Source organism: Marmota marmota, unplaced genomic scaffold (genome assembly GCF_001458135.2).
Source record: "Marmota marmota marmota unplaced genomic scaffold, marMar, whole genome shotgun sequence".
Taxonomy (NCBI): domain Eukaryota; kingdom Metazoa; phylum Chordata; class Mammalia; order Rodentia; family Sciuridae; genus Marmota; species Marmota marmota.
The window spans coordinates 37,835,957-37,856,688 of record NW_026000026.1 but is presented as its reverse complement, the minus strand read 5'-3'; the positions used below and the strand labels follow the sequence as shown (position 1 = coordinate 37,856,688).

Below are 20,732 nucleotides of genomic sequence, written 5' to 3'. Positions count from 1 at the left end.
AGTTCTAGAATTGATTTTCTCTTCCACAGATGGCCCATGGACATGTAATCTCAACAAGCATATATATGAGTTTACTCCCATTGAAGACTTGCTGATCCTTACTGAATACCTTAGCTCATTTAACTAATTTACCATTCTGTTCACCAGGGTTAGAGACCTTGAATTACCTTTGCTCTTGTTTCTTCCCATACATGTTCTGCTCCAGTCATTTGACAGATATTGGCAATTCCTGCTTTTGTAATGTCAGTTCATAGATCCATTGTCTTCCTGCTGTCACAGTCATTGTCATTTCTTGTTTTGTTCTAACACCTCCATTTTAGATCCCTTCCTCTCGCCTCTTTCTTCTTCAACCCCTTTGTCACTTTTCTTTCATAGTGACATGATAATGCTGTACCACTGGTCAGAAACCTTGAATCATGCCTCATAATCTTTATTAAAAAGACTCAGCTGAAAAGTCACTTTACCTGTAAATCTTCCCCCATTATTATAATTCATTCCCACCTTCAAGCTCCCTCAGTGTCATTTACATATTTCGTCTTCACAATTTATTCTGTCTGATGTTATCATTAGTTGTTTATTTGTATCTACTCCTAGACTTCTATTTTTGCTCCAGGGTTTGTTCATTGTAACTACATTGATATTATTAGATCATTCCACTAACCCAAACTGATTGAGATGGCTTAGTTCTCTGATATTACTCATTAATATAAAAACTGAAATCAAAGGACAAAAAAAATGCAGTTTTGAAATTATTTCCACCTGACTTTGATCTGGCTGATGTCATATACGTCTGTCCTTGTTTGTTTTCCAATGTATTGCTTAATTGGGTCCTGTTTTATGATGGAAGATTTAGTGGCTATGAAAATATCAGGATACAGGTAGTTAATGTTAAAAGAGCATGGAAGGGGGCTGGGGTTGTGGCTCAGCAGTAGAGAGCTCACCTAGCATGGGCAAGGCCCTGGGTTCGATCCTCAAACCACATAAAAATAAACAAATGAAATAAAAGTATTGTGTCTAACTACACCTAAAAAATAAACATTAAAAAATAGCATGGAAGGTCAGCTTTCACATTGCAGAACAAGTCTATAGCACATTTGCCTATTTACTTGTCTTTTCTATGAAACCACAATACTGACTTGACTCACCTTTACTAAACTGATTTTTTTCCTTCAATTGAGTTGATCACTTTGTTGGGTATTGTTGCCATACCCTAGGTTTTTAGCAGTGAGTTTCGTCCGTCACTTGTGTTGTGCTTTTATACTACCCAAGAAAAATTCAGAGAATCCCAATCTGGCTCAAGAAAACTACATGTTCAGAATCCAAGGTGCCACAAGTAGACTTCCCATTGGCCTGTGGGGTACTTACTGTGTCCAACATCTCCTGAGTATGTGCTGCTGAAATGCAGAACCGAGCCCGAGCTTCTGCGAGTGGAGTAGCTGGAAATCCAACGACGACCACCCCGATTTTTCTTTCTAACATATGCCTTGCAAAAGCCCTTAGGAAAAGGAGGAAAAGTTAACATAAAGGAGACAAAATTATCCTGATCCCCACTGCCCAAAAGGAACATGGAAAATTGATTTTTCTTTTTTATAATAACAAGTAGATTTAAAGTTATTAAACTCTGGTAAATGCAACTGAAAAGAGCCAGGTGGTCATTTGATATCTCCCATAACTAAGTGTGTAGTATTATGGGGTTATTATGGGGTCTGACAAACACATTTGATAATTGTGAGCACTGAGTCTGTTGTGAGATTGAGCAGAAAATGTTGATGTATATGACTCTGGTTTAACAAGACTGAATTGATATAAAACCTTTAATCTGCTGGGTTCCTTGTATTAAAAACACCTAATACATTACAATTACATTAGAAAGAATATATATTAAAGGCAAATCTATATGTTTTAAAACACTTAATACCAGTAAGTTATATTTGTTTATTATAATTTGAAGATCAGGATCTCAGGGTTTGTAGAATCCAATCTCCAACCCAACATTCCCATTCCAGAACCAAAGATCATATTTTACATAAAATCAGAAATAAGAAATAGCAAGGGTCTCATTTTTTTAAGCGCATGAATGAACATATGCAGGTATGCTCTGGGATAATAAACCCATTGACTGGGATCAAGGGGAATCAGGCAGGAGGGATGCAGGGTAAGAAGTGAGCACACAGAGAAATTCATGGGCAGATAAAGCTCTTTGATGCAGGGTAAACCTTTATAAGCTCTGATTCCTTCCCTTCATCCTTCTAGCCTTCTTTTTTCCTAAAGCTAATCTCAGTAATAATTCTAGAATATTAAACTCAAAGTCTGTAAATTGCTTGTGCTAAGAGCCAAGGTCAGATAAAAAGGCACATACCCCCAAGTGAGTCTTTCCCTGCTTTGGGCTCTGTTGCTCTCTGCAGGAAACCTTAATTACTGAGTGGCTCTACCCATAAGTAAAGTAAAAGCCTCAGATCTGTTCTGAGCATTAAGAGTTTGCTGGTATATTATTTTAGGCTGGATACTGACAGAGCCACAAAAACCTACAGTCATAACTCAGGAAGAATTTAGAACCAGACATGGAGAGTAAGGCTGCTTGCCCATTCATCTGTCCTGCTGTTTAGAAGTCTGCCTTTTGGTTGCCTCATGCAGAAAGCAGGTTATCAAATGAAGCAGTGGAGATTGTGAGACCTACAGGACACACGGCCTCTTTGGCCCCCTGGCTTGGGCAAGGCAAGATTAGCCCTTTGATTTCTACTGTTCTGTCTCCTTCTTGATCACCCTATGGAAGGCTGCCCACGGAACTGCACAGGATGAGAGCTCATAATTGTCTGAGAAACAAGTCAAGTGCTTTTATTGCTAGAGTACAAACCACCTGACCCATGATCTCAGGCCAATTTTCGGGCCCCAGAAGACCATTTTCACTGTCTGCATGTTTCCCTTTGTACCGAAGGAAGCAAGTTTTGCCAAAAATGTAGAGCAAAATATATGACTCTATTGATTCATTAGGCTAATTCAGGGTCTCCCTGGAGCACTTTTGACTTGAAAACTTATACTACCACAGCTAATATCCTTATATTAATATATATGATTGCACTGAACATTTTATATAATGAGCTTCTGGGTTTTATTCCCCAAAGCAAATTAGAACTGGCATATGCAGGAAAAAGCTAAACTGGGTGAAATAATAATGATGATGATGACGATATGATGAACATTAGCATCTCACTACATGCAGCATGACCACGTCTTGTGTACCACATCTTGTGTTCCAAGTTCAAGACAAGAACTGCGGAAGGAAAATACAAATCCTCCCTATACTACATACCAAATATGAAACATTCTTGATTATTGAAGTGCTCATTTCATGGGTGACATCACATTATTCTAGATGCCATAGATGATTCCAGTAGTAGAGTTGTAACAGGACTTTGTTCAAAAGGATAATTAGCTAGAGATTATCCTTTCATTTGACAGAAGTGGAAATATGGAGAAACCACAATGTTTTAATAACATGGAAGGTTTTTAAATGTGTAAGTGAAAAAAGTGTTTTCTACACTGTCTGATACAATTAACTCCCTGTTTCTCTGCATATAAACCTTCAATGGAAGAAGTATCATAGAAGGGAACAAAGACAGCCAATAAAATAAGCTCTTGCCAGCAACTCCTACTAGCGATTATATTTTCTTTCTTACTTTTTCTCAGTTTCTGCAGGAAATCCAAACAGATATTTTTCTGTCACAGTGACTGATTCCTTTTGAATGACCGATGATGGCATTCAAGAGAGTTAAATTTATACTCTGTTTCTTTAATGAGATGTGAATTTTCTCCTATGGATTGAAGCTTGAACGGCTGTGTATTCAAAAGTGCTCAGGTTTAGGAGGCAAATTGAATTCTGAGCTTTGCTGCCTACAACCTGTGTGAGCCTTAGAAAGCGGTTTCTAAACAGTTTCAACTGACTGTTGTGTCAATATCCCACCCTCAATGGTTAAACTCGTGAATGATCACTGAGGTCAAATACCCTTGTTTGGCATATAATCAGAATTAAGCAATTTTAGCTTCTCCTGGAAAACAATCTTCAACTGGAATGAACACAACACTTCAACATATCATCCAGTGCCCAATATAGCATCATCGATGCAAGATCTTTACCTGCTAATTTTTCTGGGAGTTCTGTTTTTATTAATGTAAACAAAATTGCAATAAGCATTCTGGAGAGTCATGTAACCACAATGACTCATCATTGTACTCAGTTGAAACTAATAGTCATCATTATGATAAAAGAACAATAATCACAGCAGTAATGATGGCTATCACTGGCTGAATGCTTATAGTAAAACAAGAACTATGTTAAGTGCATCATATACATTATTGATATTATTAATAACAGCTAACACGGTTATGTAAGAGTCAACATGCCAAATGCTGTAAAGAACTTACCTTGTTTAATCTTCATAATGATCTTAGGAAGTAGGTATTTTTATATCTCAATTTATACATAAGAAAACTAGGATTTCAGAAGGTTGGACTACTTTTCCAAGATTCCACAGATTCCTAAGAGGCAGTCAAAATTCTTTTTTGATTCAAAACCACTCACTATGCCATACAGCATATGTTTTACATGAGGCATATTGTATTAGTGACTACTTGAACTGGAATGCATTTGAAGAGCTAGCTGGCTATTGTGCAATAGGGTGACTATAGACAATTATGTACTCTATATCTCAAATAGCTAGAAGAAAGAATTTTGAATGTTTTCACCAGAAAGAAATGATTTTTTTTGTTGTTGTTGTTGTTGTTGTTTTTTGTATTAGGTATTGAACTCAGGGACACTCAACCACCGAGCCATATCCCAGTCCTGTTTTATATTTATTTAGAGACAGGGTCTCACTGAGTTGCTTAGTACCTTGCCATTGCTGAGACTGGCTTTGAACTCACCATCCTCCTGACACAGCTTCTCTAGACACTGGGATTATAGGCATGTGCCACTGTGCCCGACTGAGATAGATGTTTTTAACCTGATTTAAACATTATATAGTGTATATTAATATACTGAAACATCATGTAATACCCCATTAATATGTATATATGTACATTTTTAATATATATAACAGTTATACATAGATTTTAATTAGTATAAATGCTTTTTTTTCCACCACCCCCCTTTTTTCCTATTCACAGACTCTTCTCTTTAGGTTGGTTCATTTGTCCAACATGTTGAGATCCTAATTCTGGCTTTCATGAAAGTGAGAACTACCTAGCACACTCCTTTATTGCCACCGCTCCAATATTGTGCACTGTATCCCCAAGCAAGTTTATTTTGGGTGCCTTCTTTTGAGCTAATGATCAAATATTAGTTACCTAAGAGCTAAATTTGGAATTTTCCTTCTAGAACATGCAATTCCCCAGCCACTTTGAGTGTTTTTTTTTTTTGGTGTGTGTGTATGTGTGTGTGAGTGTGAGTGTGTGTGTGTGTGTGCCTTTCCAAATCATCTACTACTGGGAATTACTGTTGTCATCCTCCACCCCACTGCCGTAGAATGCCTTGGTGTATAACATTTCTATAGCACTCTGTCTTCTTGGATGCTCCATGCATTGTTTTCCTGAACCAGATTCATGAAGAGAAGGACCAACTAGTGGTTCTGGTGTGGCATGCTAAACAACTGATGTTTGTGTTTTAACTGTTATTTCATCATGGTGAAATGACACCAGAGCATGCTTCTAAGAATCAGTCTTCTGGGAACTTTGAACTCAACCCTACTCTCCCTAGTTTTCAACACTGGTGCCCCACACCCCTTTCACTGGTACTTTTCTATTGAAAATGTCTGTCAGTCTGTCCAGACTGTTAGAGGGTCAAACAGAAATTTCCAGCAATGGCCTTAAGTTGGAAGGGAATTTGGGCTCTTTAGAATCTAAGAAATATTATGTTGAATATTACTTTCCACCCTATGCTTGGTCAAAGACACCAATAAATATTTAGGAACATTTTAGGTTAACTTCTTTTTAACAGAGAGGTAATTAGTCTCACACAGGTTGAAGCATGGCTCCTGTATAAAATTGTCTGAGCCATAATGAGAAAAAGTAATTTTTTCCTCTATGTAGTTGTTGCCAATGCTCAATTTTTGGGTTGAAAACAGCAGAAAACAACCCCAAATAGGCTTACAGCAGAGGCATTAAGATTTGATGTTAGGAGAATGAGCTTTGTTGTGAATCTAGGTTTTGGATTTTGCTCTTAGTTTTACTACCATTTGATTTATATGACCTTGGGCAAGTTGTTGAACTGCTCTCAGCCTTGGCTTTCTCATACCTGAATGAGGATGCCCATTTCTGAGAATGGTCATGAGAGTTCAATGGGACAAGGTCTGATTTGTTTTGATATTGATATTGAGAGAACTGGGCTTTGCAAATTCTCCCCAAGAAAGACCATGGATTAGAAGGAGGCTCAGGATCATTCTTAAATTATAGTGCAGATAAGTGACTTCCTGTTAGAGTCTGTAAACAAGTCAAAATAACACCTGGCATTTTGCCAGGGGAATATTAGAGTTCATAAACAAGTCTGGATGGTGCCTGGCAAAATGCCAGAGGGAGTGGTTTGAAAAGTAACAAAAGCGAGCCATTAAGTGGGGAGATTTCTTATTGGTTGACTGATGTATCTAGTTTATGCTAATTAGATAAGCTGTGTGGAATGTATAAATACTGCTCCTGTCCTGCAATAAGCGGCTTCCACTCTTGCTGTATCAACGTACACAAGTTATTCGTCACCCCCCCAGTTATTTTGCTGCAGCCGGACTGCGGCAACTTCCCCCAAATTTCTAGAGCTTGAAGATGGTAGCAGGGAGAGAGTTGGTCCTTAAGCATCTGACTCTTTTATTATAAGACATATGGAAAAACCTCTGCTATGTCTGGCATGTGGATTCTGAAAAGTTGTATAAGTGAGTTCTGAATTTAAGTACCCCTTTCAAATGCATAATCTAATAACTGCAGGAAAACTGCAGAGTGTCAATAGCACCATCTTAGGTCAGCTTGGGGTTCAGGTGTGACTCCAGGAGTCCTTAGATACTTACGCTACTTTACTAGGCATGTAAAGGAGCACAGGAACAACAGGAGACTTATCATTGCCATAGATAATGAATCCCAGTTCCTTCAGTTTCTCTCGGAAGTATTTTGTGTTTTTTGCAAGTTGCTGTATTCTCTGCAATCCTAAAAGGAGACAGGTGTGAAATCCATCAACTTCCATTGAGAAGAGGGAAGCAAAGGTCAACTCAATTTGGCAAGCATTTCTAAGTCTTTCTGTAGGCATGCATATTAGCTGGAAGGGAAGGGTGGGGAAATATCTCCTGGTGAGCAGGTGTGGACACTTTTGTGTGTCTGGAAGACAGGATGAAGAAGAGGTGCTGCTAGGTGTTGTAAGCAAGTAAAGCTAAACAACTCATCTTTGTGTTTTATCTGTTATTTCATCATGGTGAAATATGGTTGGTGCAAAGATTAAATAAGTTACTAAGGCTAGACTTCAGGGCCAGTGGGGAAGAGGGGGAATATTTATTTGGTGTGAACTCTGTGCTAAGTGCTTTGAACACATTAACTTAGGAGAATCAAGTGTGATAAGAAGTACACACACACACACACACACACACTCATTGTTGATAAATACATTTTAGCCAAATTGAGCTGGCCTATTAAATTACCCCTGATGTAAGTCTCTAATCAAAGGTTGCCTCAACCTGGTTTTGAAGAAGTAGTGTATCCTTGAACAAAGATTACTCCAGCTGATATCATGGTTGTTTTATGAAGTACTTGGTGGCAGTAGGAAAAAACAAAAAAGAAAAAAAAGAGAAAAAAGGTGGGGACCTCTCTTTTCCTTAGGCGGGGTGGGGGGTGGGTAGCAGGGAAAGACAACAAGAAGAGTATGTTTCCTCCATCCCTCCATATCAAGGTCTTTCAAGCTTTCGTTCAAAAGCTTATTCTCTGTCCCAAGTATGTGTCCCAAATCAGGGTTCAAACATGTAAGACGATAAAGGGAATTAAAGAGTAGGAGAAGTTCTGAAAACAACTGCCTACTCCAGTCCTGCCTCCAAGTGGTAGGTGAATAAAGCAGAAAGAATTAGAGAGGGTGTGCTCAATGAAAATGAAGAGGGTTGAACATTTGAGTCCCCTAGATTCAACCCAGTGTTTGCACTCGATGCAGTGTTGCTGTTCAGTTGGAATGTCCTTCTACAGTTGTGCTGGTTGCTGGTAGCTTTCCTCCATTCTGATTGTTCTGACGTTCATTTAGACTGAACCAGAGGTCACACTCTATAAGCTCTGCAATAGTTTGAACATTCAGTCATGGATATTTGGAACTCTTTCGATGGAAAAAGGCTAAAAGTGTCAATAAACATGTCAATTGTTATCATCTAGTCCCTCCTTAGAAAAAATGGTCCGAGATTGTGCTTTCACAAAGGGTTGAGCAGTGGGTATCTTCTGCTGAGCATCTTTCCTCCAGGGGATCATGATATTTGTATAGAGTTAGCCCTACCTGTCCCTTTTGCTACAAATGTAGATCCAGGTCCAGGATTGGTTGATTGAAATACTCCATCCCTCTGATTATGGGCTCAATGATGGAACAGAACCTGGGATTTTAGGCTCTCTCTCAGGATCCATTGAGGAAGAAGTGAAAGGACAGAGTAGTCCTCAAGCTACATCTTTGTTACCATGCAAAGGAAGCTTGCTTGAGAATAGTGTTGGCTCGGATGAAAGCCAAGGCACAAGGCAGAGTTCTTGGGTGGCATCATTTGAATACTTGGGTTCAGCCACACTGAAGTTAGGCCATCATTTGGATTTCCTTGTTGTGTGAGCCAATAAATCTTCTTTCTGTTACTTTCAAGCAAATGTGTCCTAAGTGATACAGGTAGCCATTAATTGGATCAGGTGGCTTAAAGGACAATAATAATATAAACAACAATTATAGCCCACACACATCTAATGTCACCACTGTTGTAATCACTTGATGTTTAGTAACTTATTTAATCTTTGCACCAACCATATTACACATGAGGGGTAGCCAAGTAATTTACCTGAGTTCACATAGTTGGTAGATAGTCAAGCCAGAATTTAATCCAGAGTTTAACCCCAGGCAATCAAATTCTAGAATCTGTGCTATTAATCTCAACACTATAGTGCTCTGCCCAGGAAATGGATGGTAGTCATATCTTCTTAAGTTTAATAAAAATCTCATCTCTGCCAGCTGTTTAGGTCACAATTACATTTTTATTCATTTCTTCGTTTTTGTAATAGAGACTATTGAAGGGTTGAATCTTGAGAAATTTTTTGACAACCTCAAGTTTTAAGGGGTTGGGTAAGACATCAAGGATTAGAAGCCAGGGCTGCTAAAGGGGAGAACTGGTGAACCCCTTTCAGTTTGGGTGGGGGCCTGAAGCTCTGCACACAAGACGTAAAGATGAAACAGTAGGGTAGCCACTAAAGAGTACTTTATCCAATACTCTGACATGTGTTTAGTAGGTTCTGTCATTCCCCAAATACTTCAGATCCTCCTTTAAGACTTTTTCTTTGCTCATCAGACCCAAATGGACTTAACCTGTGCATCTTAATGTGCTAACAACATATGCAGAGGAATGGAGATTTTGTTGAGCAGAACATCAACCAAGGAGCAGGATGTTGAATGCTACAATTTTCTGTTCTCCTTTTCTTTTCTATCTTTTTAATTCATGGTCCAATTTCATCAAGTTCCAAGGTGAACAAGCACAACTTGGAAGCACACCAACGTTACAATGGATAATAAGAGCTGTCAAATTCATTTGTATGAATTTTTCTACAGTGGAATATGGAAAAAAAAATCATGGTTTGAAAGTCTTTCATGGTCAGGAAAGATATCATTCTGTTCTATTCTTTTCCATGCTTATTTTCTGTTTTATCCTTCCTACAACCTCAGTTTAAGGGAGATCCTTTCCCAACTATGCTAGTTCCTATCAAGCAGACTGTAATGAAGAAAGTATCTGGTGTATTGTATTTTCTTTTTTTAAAAAATGTCTCAATTTTTAAAATATTTTTATTTTTTAAGTTGTAGTTGGGCACAATACCTTTATTTTATTTTTTTATTTTTATGTGGTGCTAAGGATCAAACCCAGGGCCTTGCATGTCCTAGGCGAGCACTCTATTGTTGAGCCCAAACCCCAGCCCTGGTGTCTTGTATTTTCTCAGGGCATTTGGCCTTTCAATCCCACCATCCTGGCCACAGACAAAGGAAGGAGGATGACCTTGACCTGAGTGAAGTCCATTGGGCATTAGACAAGGAGCCATGAAGTAATCTGTCAAAGGAACCTTGATAAAGACATGATAAATATGAAGTAGACCAACCAGGTCTCTAGCTAGTAGAGTGTGGATGCAAAAAATTTAGTGAGAACTGACAGTTGGCAGTAAGAGTGGAAATTAAAAGACAGAGAGAAAAGCTTATTAGCAGAATCTGCAAAACAAAGTAAGCCATTGGTTGGCAAGAGCTATGGCAACCTATGAAGAAGAAAGGTGGGAGGTGCAAAGTTAGATGACAGCAATAGAAAGAGAAGATATAGAAACAGAAAAAAGCTTATAGTCTAGTGGGGAATGTAGACATGAATCAAAAAATCACACAAATAGATATAAAACTATAATTCTAATAAGTACTGTAAAGAAATGTTATGGGATGTTATAAAAGCTCACACTAGGGAGGTTGGAACAAATCTGAGACATTCAAAAAATGATATGAGCTAGCAAGTGTTAATCAGAGCAAAACCCTGAAAAGAGTATGATGGTATAAGAAATAAGTACAATGGTACCATGGTTTGTAGGAGAACAGAGTGGTTGAGAAAGAAGCAAGATGTGGGATGTAATTGAGTATGAAGAAAGCTATGTCTGGAAACATGGAAGATTGTCTAAAAAAAGGGAGGGGGCATATGAGACTTTAGAGATCAAATAATTTCATGTTTAATGGTTGGGAAGAGGAGGCTGAACCTAAAAGGGAGACAAAACAGTGACAATCAGAGAAGAAGATACATCAGAAGATGGAATCTATTGGATTTATCAATACAGCAGTCATTGAAAACCTTTACTTTGGGATTCCCAAATGCATGTAGGTTTACAGAAACAGTTGCAAGTATAGTTTCCTTCAAGGCATGTTTTAGTCAATTTTTTTGCTGCTGTGACCAAAAGACCTGACAAGAGCATTTTAGAGGAGGAAAAGTTTATTTGGCACTCATGGTTTCTGAGTTCCTTAGATGGCAAACTCCATTGCTCTGTGCCCAAGATGAGGTGGAACATCATGGCACAAGGGTGTGGCAGAGGAAAACAGCTCAGTACAGGAGACAGGAAGCAAAGAGTGACTCCTCTCACCAAGGACAAAATATAAACCATATATAGCCCAAAGGCATGTTCCAAAGATCTACCTCCTCCAGCCACAACCTACCTGCCTATACTTACCACCCAGTTAATCCTGATCAGGTGATTAACACACTAATTAGGTTAAGACTCTCATAACCCAATTTCCTCTCTAAACTTTCTAGCATTGTTTCACATATAAACCTTTGGGGGACATCTAATACCTAAACCATAACAATGTATTTTCCCACTCACTTAACAAAATAGTATAACATTCCCCCATCTTCCAATTCTAGACTTGTGAAGTAAACATAAAGGATCTGAAGAGGTGTACAAATTTGTACATAAAAGTTCTGTTGCATAGAAACAGCCTCCTTGGTGTTTAAAAAAAAAAGAATAGTTTTGTAACATCTAAAGTACCTCTTGGAAACTCATATATGTATAGAGATCAGTCTATTTGAAGATAAAAACTAAAAATTGGGAAGGAGAATATTTACTTAAAATGTTCATTCCTACATCAAAACTCTGTTTAGAGAGATAAAAACATGGGGAGGAAGGAAAGACTACAGGCAGAAGGAAAAAAAGAGGTAAGATTTGTTATAAAGGTGATTGAAATGAAGTCACAGAAATACATCCCAGCCACCAAAATTTATTCCATATGTCCTGTCCCCTTGTGTGTTCGGCTCTTTTGTTGATCCTTAGCTGCACAATGAATAGATGACTTCATCAGGCTGGGTCTGATGACTCCTAAATGTTCCCCCTCTAAGACTGGAAGGATTTCCTGGCCTGGAAGTGCCCGAATGACTTAAATTGCTTTTCCCAATGGCATTATCTTTGCACTTGCCTATAATGACTCATCTGTCATTGGGCTGCTTAGCTACTTAATTGGCCCCGTCTGTCCCTTCTGCCTTGATTAACCCAAGTAACTGGATCATCAGCTAATGTCACCACTTCAGTGCTTCTAGATCCTTTGGAGGCTTGACCAAATAGATCATAATATTGGCTCCAGGGATATCTGACTTGTAAGAGCTGAATGTTTTTGCTTTCACTCTATCTTTGCTATCTTTGCATCAGTTATTAGCACAGCACGGTTGACAAACCATTATGACACACTCTGTGGTCACCATGTTTCCTCATATAGGTCACTATAAATGCTTTTGGGGTCTTTGGAGTTGGCCAAGATACAACTCCTTTCGATTACCTACTGCTCACTCTTTAAAATTGGAAACATTTGCATTCTCTCTGAGGGCCTGGGGGCAGAGGAGAATTTGTACATATAAAATGCTACTCAACTAGACAGGGTGATTTTATTAATTATTTTGAGCTTTGAGATCCTCACTTGAAGAGTACTTTGCAAAAATGAAAGGAATATTTGGCACAAATCCTTTTCTATAGTATTGGTCATTGACAGGATGGTACCTGGGCACTCGGGAGAATGTGTACAACAAGAAAATCCTCTTTGAAATGCCAAAAATTCCTAAGAGATTCTTCTTCCATATCTTACATGGAAGTTAGGAAAGGTCCTTACTCAGATAAGAGAATAAGATTTCTTATGCAGACTTCTGGAGAATTTATGTGTTTATTTTACCTAATTCTAGGTTCTCTGAGGAGGCTGTTGAGTGAAAATGAACAGGCTTTGGAGTTAAATGGAATGGGAATCAAACTCTACCTCGAGAACATAAAGCCTTGAAATCTCAGTGCTATCTGTAAAACAGAGATAAGCTTATCTCATAGGAAGATTGGGAGAAATAAAGGGATTCATGAAGGAAAACTGCTCAGGACTGTATCCAGCAAGTGCTCAAAAAGTTAATTATATTTTTTTAATAGCAGTAGCCCTCGGCATCTTCAGTGGCACCTTGGAATCATCTAGAGAGGCTGGAAAAATCCCATTGTCCAGGCTGTACCCCATGCCAATTGAATCAGGATCTCTGTGGATGAGACTGGGCCATGAATTTTGGTTTTCAAAAGGTGAATTTTTGTGGGGGTGACCTGCTCCCCTGACAGCTACCTGCTCCCAAGTACTCAACATGGAATCAGCGCCCCTGTCAACCTCACCTCTTTCATGAGGGTGGATAAAACCAGGGAAGAACCCATTCCGGCTAATGACCTGTATGTTGCTGTTCTATCTGACCAGATCTCTAGCCCTGTTGGCTTGAGAGATGGGCTAGGTTAACAGAGGCCAAGAGTGCTTTAACCTTCCCTCCAATGCTGTTAAAACAAAAACAGCTGGGGCAGAGGAAGGAAAACAAATAAAACACAAAGCATCTTACTACAAAGCTTTGCAGTCCCCTAATAAAAACAATGGTCTGTGGCGTTTCCAAAACTATGTTTGGGACAACTCGGTCTCCCAGAGGGCCAGAAGGAATTATGGACAGTGGAAACTACCAGAATGACCTATCTTAAAAAAGGAAAATTTCTTCCCTGTAAAACCATTGGTATGCAAAGAGAGAGAGAGAGAGAGAGAGAGAGAGAGAGAGAGAAAGGCATTTCTCCCTATAAGTTAAAGAAGAGATGAATTTGATGAGCCTGTGGGCCAATACCAGTGCAATGCTCACTTTCTAATGGAGGAAACATTTATATACCCAGAATCCACAGGATATATATTAGTTTATTATTTCCTAGGCTCAAAAATGGACAGAAATATACACAGACTTATTATACCCTCCTTAAATTATTTATCACATCACTATTGTCAAAATACAGACTAAGACAATTCAAATATGCTGCTAGGCAGTATTGTTTGGAAAATGTACTCCTTGTCTCTGGAGATGGAAAGTATCATTCCATAAAATATTTATCACCACTTAAGAAGTTCATATTTATGAAAAATTAAGCCAGAGAAAATCAAGTTGATATTAAAGAATGCCTGCAGTGGTCTAAGAATGTTCTATCCACTTCTCTGCCCATGGTGTCCTTGGCTGCTCCCCCTGGCATGGTGTTGGGGTACTGGGGAGAGATCTGGGAGTAAAATTTCAATGTGGCAGCAGAAACCCAGAGTCTGTTATTTTAAGTACTGGACACCAGACAGGACATTGTGTTTCCAACACACTTGGGGCAGAGAGATCTCAGTAAAGATCAAGAGGCTACAGAGCGGTGAGAATCATAAGAATCACATTAGCAGTGACAAGCTTCCCAGTGGGGTGGAGAAAACAGCATTTGGAGTGGTTTGCTGAGAGGAACGCACATTTTTATCAGGCACTGAAGCTCTCCCTTTTGATGTCAGGATTCCAAGGTTACGGCATGTTTTATAGTCCCATACACATGTTCCAAGGGCTCTCCAGGCTGCTCAGTCATGCCCCTGTGGAATGCATGCAGGAGCTGGCTGGTCATTAGAGTGGGTGGCTGGACGTCTGCATGGACAGATTTCAAGGGCTCTGAAGAAAACCCTGCTTTCACCTCCCCACCAGCTGCTCAACAACATCCTTAGGGATTTAATCCACAAGGAGGGGTGAAGAAGGACATGACTTGCATACCTACTGTGAGCCAGCAAATGGTGTTTATGGGTCCCCATTACAGATGAGGAAACTGAGGCTTGGAGATGAGGAAAGAATTACTCAGATGATCTGGAAATGGGCTGTGCCTGAGACACAGTCTGTCCTTTGGAAAAGCTGGCTAATTCATTCAGTATGATCTATGAATCCTATGACTCATGGATACATACATTTCACATGTGAAAAGTTCTATGTACAGGAGCCAGGCCAGCTGCAGAGGTGGGAGTAGAAGCTGAAAAAATTCTGAAGACTGGAAAGAAATGCTCTGATAGAAGACAGTATATATATCCAATAATATACCACTGAAAATAAGTACCCTAAAACAGATATAGATATTCTCACTGCACTGTGTCATGAATACTTACTGAATGAATAATAGGGCCTAATATTAATTCGCATTTAAGCAGAGAACAATTTCTTAGCAAGTCACCAATTATGGAATTTTACACATTAAGGGAGGTAATTTGGGAGGAAAGCCTTCTGGAAACCCTTGTAAATCAGTGATTCTTAAGTAGAGGGATACACCAAAGCCTTCTGGAACTTTTAAAATTTATTTTATTTAATTTTTATAATATACATATTAGCCTCCCTTCTGCATATATTTTGTTCTAGAAGGGATGTTTATAAAACAACTCTCTGGGCAATTGTGGGGTGTATCCCAATTAAGAACCATTGCTCAAAGTAAAAAATTATATCAAAGTGGTTGAATCTCTAAAAGTAATGATTGATCATAACTGAAGACATCATTCTGTGTTAAAAGAATTTTTGCTGGGTTCCATCATCTATGAAGATGAGCAAGTCACTCATCATCTCTGAGCCTCAATTTACTATTAGATGGGGATGACAGTAATAGCTGCTTCATGTATTTCCTAGGACTTTGAGGAGGAGGATTAATTTAGCATCTGCTTATTTAGGACTTCTTATGTGCAGGTGGCTATTGTTTAGCAGACCATTGAAAGACAAACACATTCACTATTTACAAGAAGCTTATAAACTAGAAAATTTAATACATTCATAACAGTAGGTGGAAAATCAAGTGCATCATGAAAGAAGTATTAGAGTTTAGAGCAGAGACCTGGAGGTGGTTAGTTCATGTCTTGGACACATAAGTTTGGTGAGGGTTACAGCAGGAATTTGCTCACTTGCCTAGAACATTTGGATTGGAGTCATGAAAAGATTACGGAGTCAGATGAGTGGGAGCTGCAATTTTTACCCTCAGAGTCAGAATTTGGGGATGGGTAGTAGGGAGCAAAGGCAGCATCATAAGCTGAAGACAGCATGTTCTGAGGGAGGTTAGGAAGATGAAGCTCATAGTGTATCACACATGGATTCAGAGAAGGGAAAACCTAAAGTACAAGCTGGACAGCCAGAGTGGTGCACAAGTCCAAAGTAGGTGAGGAGATACATGTCAATGATTGTTTTGATTGTGACACAAAGGCAAAGGACCCGTCTTGGGTTGGGTAACTTGGTTAATCGGTCCCTTGAAAGAACTCTGAGAAGTCATGCAATTGAAGGCAGACCCTCTTTGGGACATCCACCTACATAATTAAAAATTATGTTTTCACAGCACTTGCTTGGGAGAATTGCACTGCAGAAGCTCCCAGAGGGGTGGGCAAGGGGGAAATAGATGGAAAGAACTTTACTTTGGCTTTTAACAACACTACCACAGATAGATAATCAAGGATTGTGAACCCAGTTTCCTGGGTTTAAAATCAACACTATCCTTTTGGGCAAAGTACTAAATCTTTCTGTAACTTGGGTTTTTCAGCTGAAAAATGGGAATGATGATGATGATAATTAATAATAATAACAATGCCCATTTAAGACTATTATGACTATTAATATTAAGCACTAAATAGAGTGAGGGGCTTCGCTCTCTAACTGGTCCTGTGGTCAATGTCACTACAGCCTATCAGGCTCCTCTGTGCCCTCCTAGGTCTTTTTAGTTTGTGGACTATGTCCCCCAATACCTTCCTATCTCCCAGAGTTATAAGCGTTCATCAGAATAACTTTTGTTCTAGGTGCTCAGGTTGAATCAGATGATCACTGAGAATCTAACTATATAAAGTCGTCCCACTTTATAATGGGGTGAAAGCTTTAGGAACATGAACCAATAGTTAGCACCTGTCACAGGAAGCCCTTAGAGGGGACTCAGCTCTTCTAGAAGGAAGAGATTTCAAAGAGAGGCAGGAAGGGATTTAAAGGGAGGGAGACTCCATTACTGGTTTTGAAAACGGTGGGGCCAAAGGTGAGGGATGAGAGAGGCCCTGGATGACAGACAACAAGGACATGGGGACCTCAGTCCTACAACCCCAAAGAATCGAATTCTGTCACAACCAGGTGATCTTGGAAGAGGAGCTGAGTTTCAGACGAAAGCATAGCTATTGGCACCTTGATTTCAGCCTCATGAGAATCTGAGCAGAGAACATGCTGTCCCCAGACTCCTGACACAAGGAGACTGATAATAAATGGTCATTGTTTTAAGCCTCTGTTTGTGGTCATTTGTTATGCAGAAATAGGGGAAGCAAATACATTCCCTCTAGCCTAAACACACACACACACACACACACACACACACACACACACGAAGGGCTTTCTCGGGCAGGAGTCCACCTGCTAAATCCTCCCCAGCTGTGGCAGTTGAGGTAGCTGGTTTTCATAACAAAAGTCTTCAAACCAACTTAGTTAAAACTGAGACCATGTTGGGAAAAACAAAGAATCACATGCAACACCAGCTCTGGGAGATGCCACAGAGGGAAATGTGTTCCTTTTCCAGTTGCATTGAGGTAGCATGGAATTCCACGCACTTTACCTCACAACTCTCCCACCTCAGAGGCCATCCAGACAGAGGAGACAAATGAGAAGAGCAATCTTCAGTAGGAGTCATGATGTAAAAAGATCTTATTTGTAAGATGGCTGGAAGGAAGTGGCCACACTATCCTTCGGCCCCCATGCCATCTAAAAAACAAACAGATTTTCTTGACACTCTTGCTGGGGAGAATTTTTTAAAGGATTCCAAGCAAGTACAGAATTTCCTGGACTGCCATAAAATCCTACTCTTGGCTAACTTTTAAGAAGAATCCAGTGAAGGGGTGGAAGGTTCTGGAACAGACTGCTAGCCATTTTTCTACAATCAGGCAAATGTCCCCTCCTAGCTAGGGTTCAGTTTGTTGGTGAATTTTGTGTTTATTGGACAAACCCAAGTTGTCCTACATGTATTTAAGAATCAATGCGGCAGGGAGGCAATGCCTGTCACCTTGATTGCTAACCCTGACCTTAGGTTTTCACACACAAAAAGACCAGGTAGAACTTTTTTTTTTTAACCCCCCAGCACAGGTGATTAATCATGGGTCCAGGCAGACCCTCCGTTGAAAGCCAGTGGAGCATAGCACCTGACATCTGTTTTGTATTAGCTATTGCTGAAATGCCAGTGGCCTGAAACCATTTAGAAAACACAGCTTTCTGTGCCCTCTGTCTCTTTCTTAGCCTCTTTCAGTGTCTCCAGCTGGTTACCAAGTGGCAAATATATTTAGTAAGCAGCAGTTAGCGCCTTTCACAAAAATGCCAGGGGCCTTTGATGCCAAGGCCCTCGGATGGTGCATTTTAGGTGGAATTTTCTGTTGATGCCACTTGCATTCATCAAGGGACCTCAAAGGGACAGAACTAATCATCCCTGGGAGGATTGTTGTGGCTGAGTTTGACAGAGAGCAAAAAAAGGGGGTGGGGGAGGAAGCCAATTTGGTATTCATAAACTCTTTGCTGTGATAAAAAATGAGAAATATGAAAAAAACCCCAAACCTTTTAAAACTGGATGTTTAATTTTCATAGTTTTATTGCTTTGACCACAGTTCTTTTTGCTTCCTCAGAGGAGAGACAGAATTTCTACTGGAGAGTAAAATTGTGCAATAAATAACAGACACCAAGATCGGCTTGATGATGTGGGTGGATATGTGTAGTTTGCATCCCCCAAACAGCTGGTATTGAAGAAAAGCAGCGTTTGATGAGAGAAGTTTGTGACTGTATCTGATGTCAAAAATAAACAGTAGGAAAGCAAGAAAATTCCTCTCTTGAGAGCTAATTGCTGTCACCCAATGTACTCCTTTCTCCCTCCATCCTCCCAGTGCCCTAAATCTTCCCACTTAGTCACTCCTGGTTTTTAAACCTATCAAACTCAAGTGTAAAAATATGTGTGCCCTGTTCCAGGGACCAGAGCAAAGGTTTAAGGTCACAGCTGGAAGGGGCTGGTGCCACTTTCTCCAAGTCCACATTGGTTTAGAAGCAGGGTCAATATCTCAACTGCCAATCTCATGATAAACTTTCCAAATGATCAGAATGAATGAAATCATCCTGACAAATTGAGTTTAAAATAAGGCATGTGTTTATTTTTTCAAAGTAAATACATTCTAAGTTATCATTCTTTTTCCCTTTGTCTTTTTTCTACAGAAGTTACATAAAAGTGGTTGAGTTTTAAAATTAATGAAGTTACTTGAAAGACACTGGCTTTTTATTCAATTCTTCCTTTTAATCATTGGATGAAACCCAGAAATTTAAACTTGAGAATTTTTTTTTGTTTAAAAAGTCCCACATATGGCACAACATGAATTATATAGCATGAATTTGTCTACCTAGACATAACAACAGAAGCACACAACCTTCAGTGCTTCTCAAAGTAGATGAAATGCTGAAAGTGATGTTGAACAGGATTGTACTTTTATATAGCTCAAGCTTGATATGGAATCTCCAATTTCATTTCTCTGTCTGGGCTCAGAATTCAGTCTTTCCCGGTGTCTGTTACCTTGGTTTGTCAAGAGCTAGGGCTAATAATGATCCACATCAGACCTTCAATACCCACACCAGCCTGTTAGCTTCCTCTTGGTCTGTAGTCCCAAAAGAACTCAATGAAAGCTGAGTGAACCAGTTAGGACTAACCCAAAATAAACCCATCCAATTCAGATAATCGGCCTATGTGTGTGTTTTTTAAATTGAAATTTATAATATTCTGACAATGATGCCATTTTCTGTTTTATCTCATTTTGACAATAATAATAAAAAAGTCTAGGGTTTACATGTTAATATTTCCAATATATACTTTCTCCCCTCTTCTGGCCCGAAACTTAGAGCTTTTGGAATTGTATGTCATTTTAAATTTATTTTGGGGAAGCATTATTCTTGGAGGGATACAAAGTACACAGCATTGATAACTTGGCAACATCATGATGTGAATACCTGCCATGTGGTGGGCAGAGTTCTGTCCCACAAGCAGAAAAAGAAACCAGAAGTGGATGTATTAAAAGTCAGACTAGTAACCCTCACGGTCCCTATAAAAGGAAGAGATCCAACTTTAGTCCTTTGGACTTTATTTGCTTTTTTTTTTTTTAAGTTTTTTGTAGTTGTAGATGGACAGCATGACTTTATTTTATTTGTTTATTTGTATGTGGTGCTGAAGATCGAACCCAGTGCCCCATGCATGCAAGGCAAGCACTCTGCCGCTGAGCTACAGCCTCAGCCCGCTTTTGTTTTTTTTTATTACTTTTACTCTATTCCAGTTCAAGAGCTTATTTATTAAGTCAATATAAAAAAATTGGGAACAATCTAAATATATAATATATGTGTATCTTACAGTTAGAAAGTCTGAGGAAAGCAAGTCCAGGACTGAAGTTAACTACTGTGACAAAGACTGGATAACGATTCATGGAACTCATTTTCAACTCGTAGACAGATAATTAAGTTCATTTTCCCAGATTCCTTTGTGGTTAGGGGAAATCATGTGACAGAGCTATGGCCAATAGAATTTGGGCAGAAATGTGCTTCTCCAGTCATGGCCCATGAGAACAGTCCTCTATGCTCCTTACTTTTTTGGTGGAAAACTTGAAAGCCATATGTGACACTGGAGGAAACAAAAAATGGAAGGAA

The 20,732-nt window shown here is 39.3% G+C and overlaps 1 protein-coding gene across 2 annotated transcripts in view; it reads right to left on the bottom strand.

Moving 5' to 3' along the window:
- The window catches only part of Sptlc3 (serine palmitoyltransferase long chain base subunit 3), a 139,220-nt gene that overhangs the window by 7,088 nt on the left and 111,400 nt on the right, over positions 1-20,732 (bottom strand). For both annotated transcript variants that reach the window (XM_015476042.2, XM_048811319.1), the window contains exons 10-11: positions 7,047-7,182; positions 1,366-1,495 (exon numbers count right to left, since the gene is read on the bottom strand). In XM_015476042.2, coding sequence (XP_015331528.1) covers positions 1,366-1,495; positions 7,047-7,182 — 266 coding nt within the window. The remainder of the gene's footprint in view (positions 1-1,365; positions 1,496-7,046; positions 7,183-20,732) is intronic.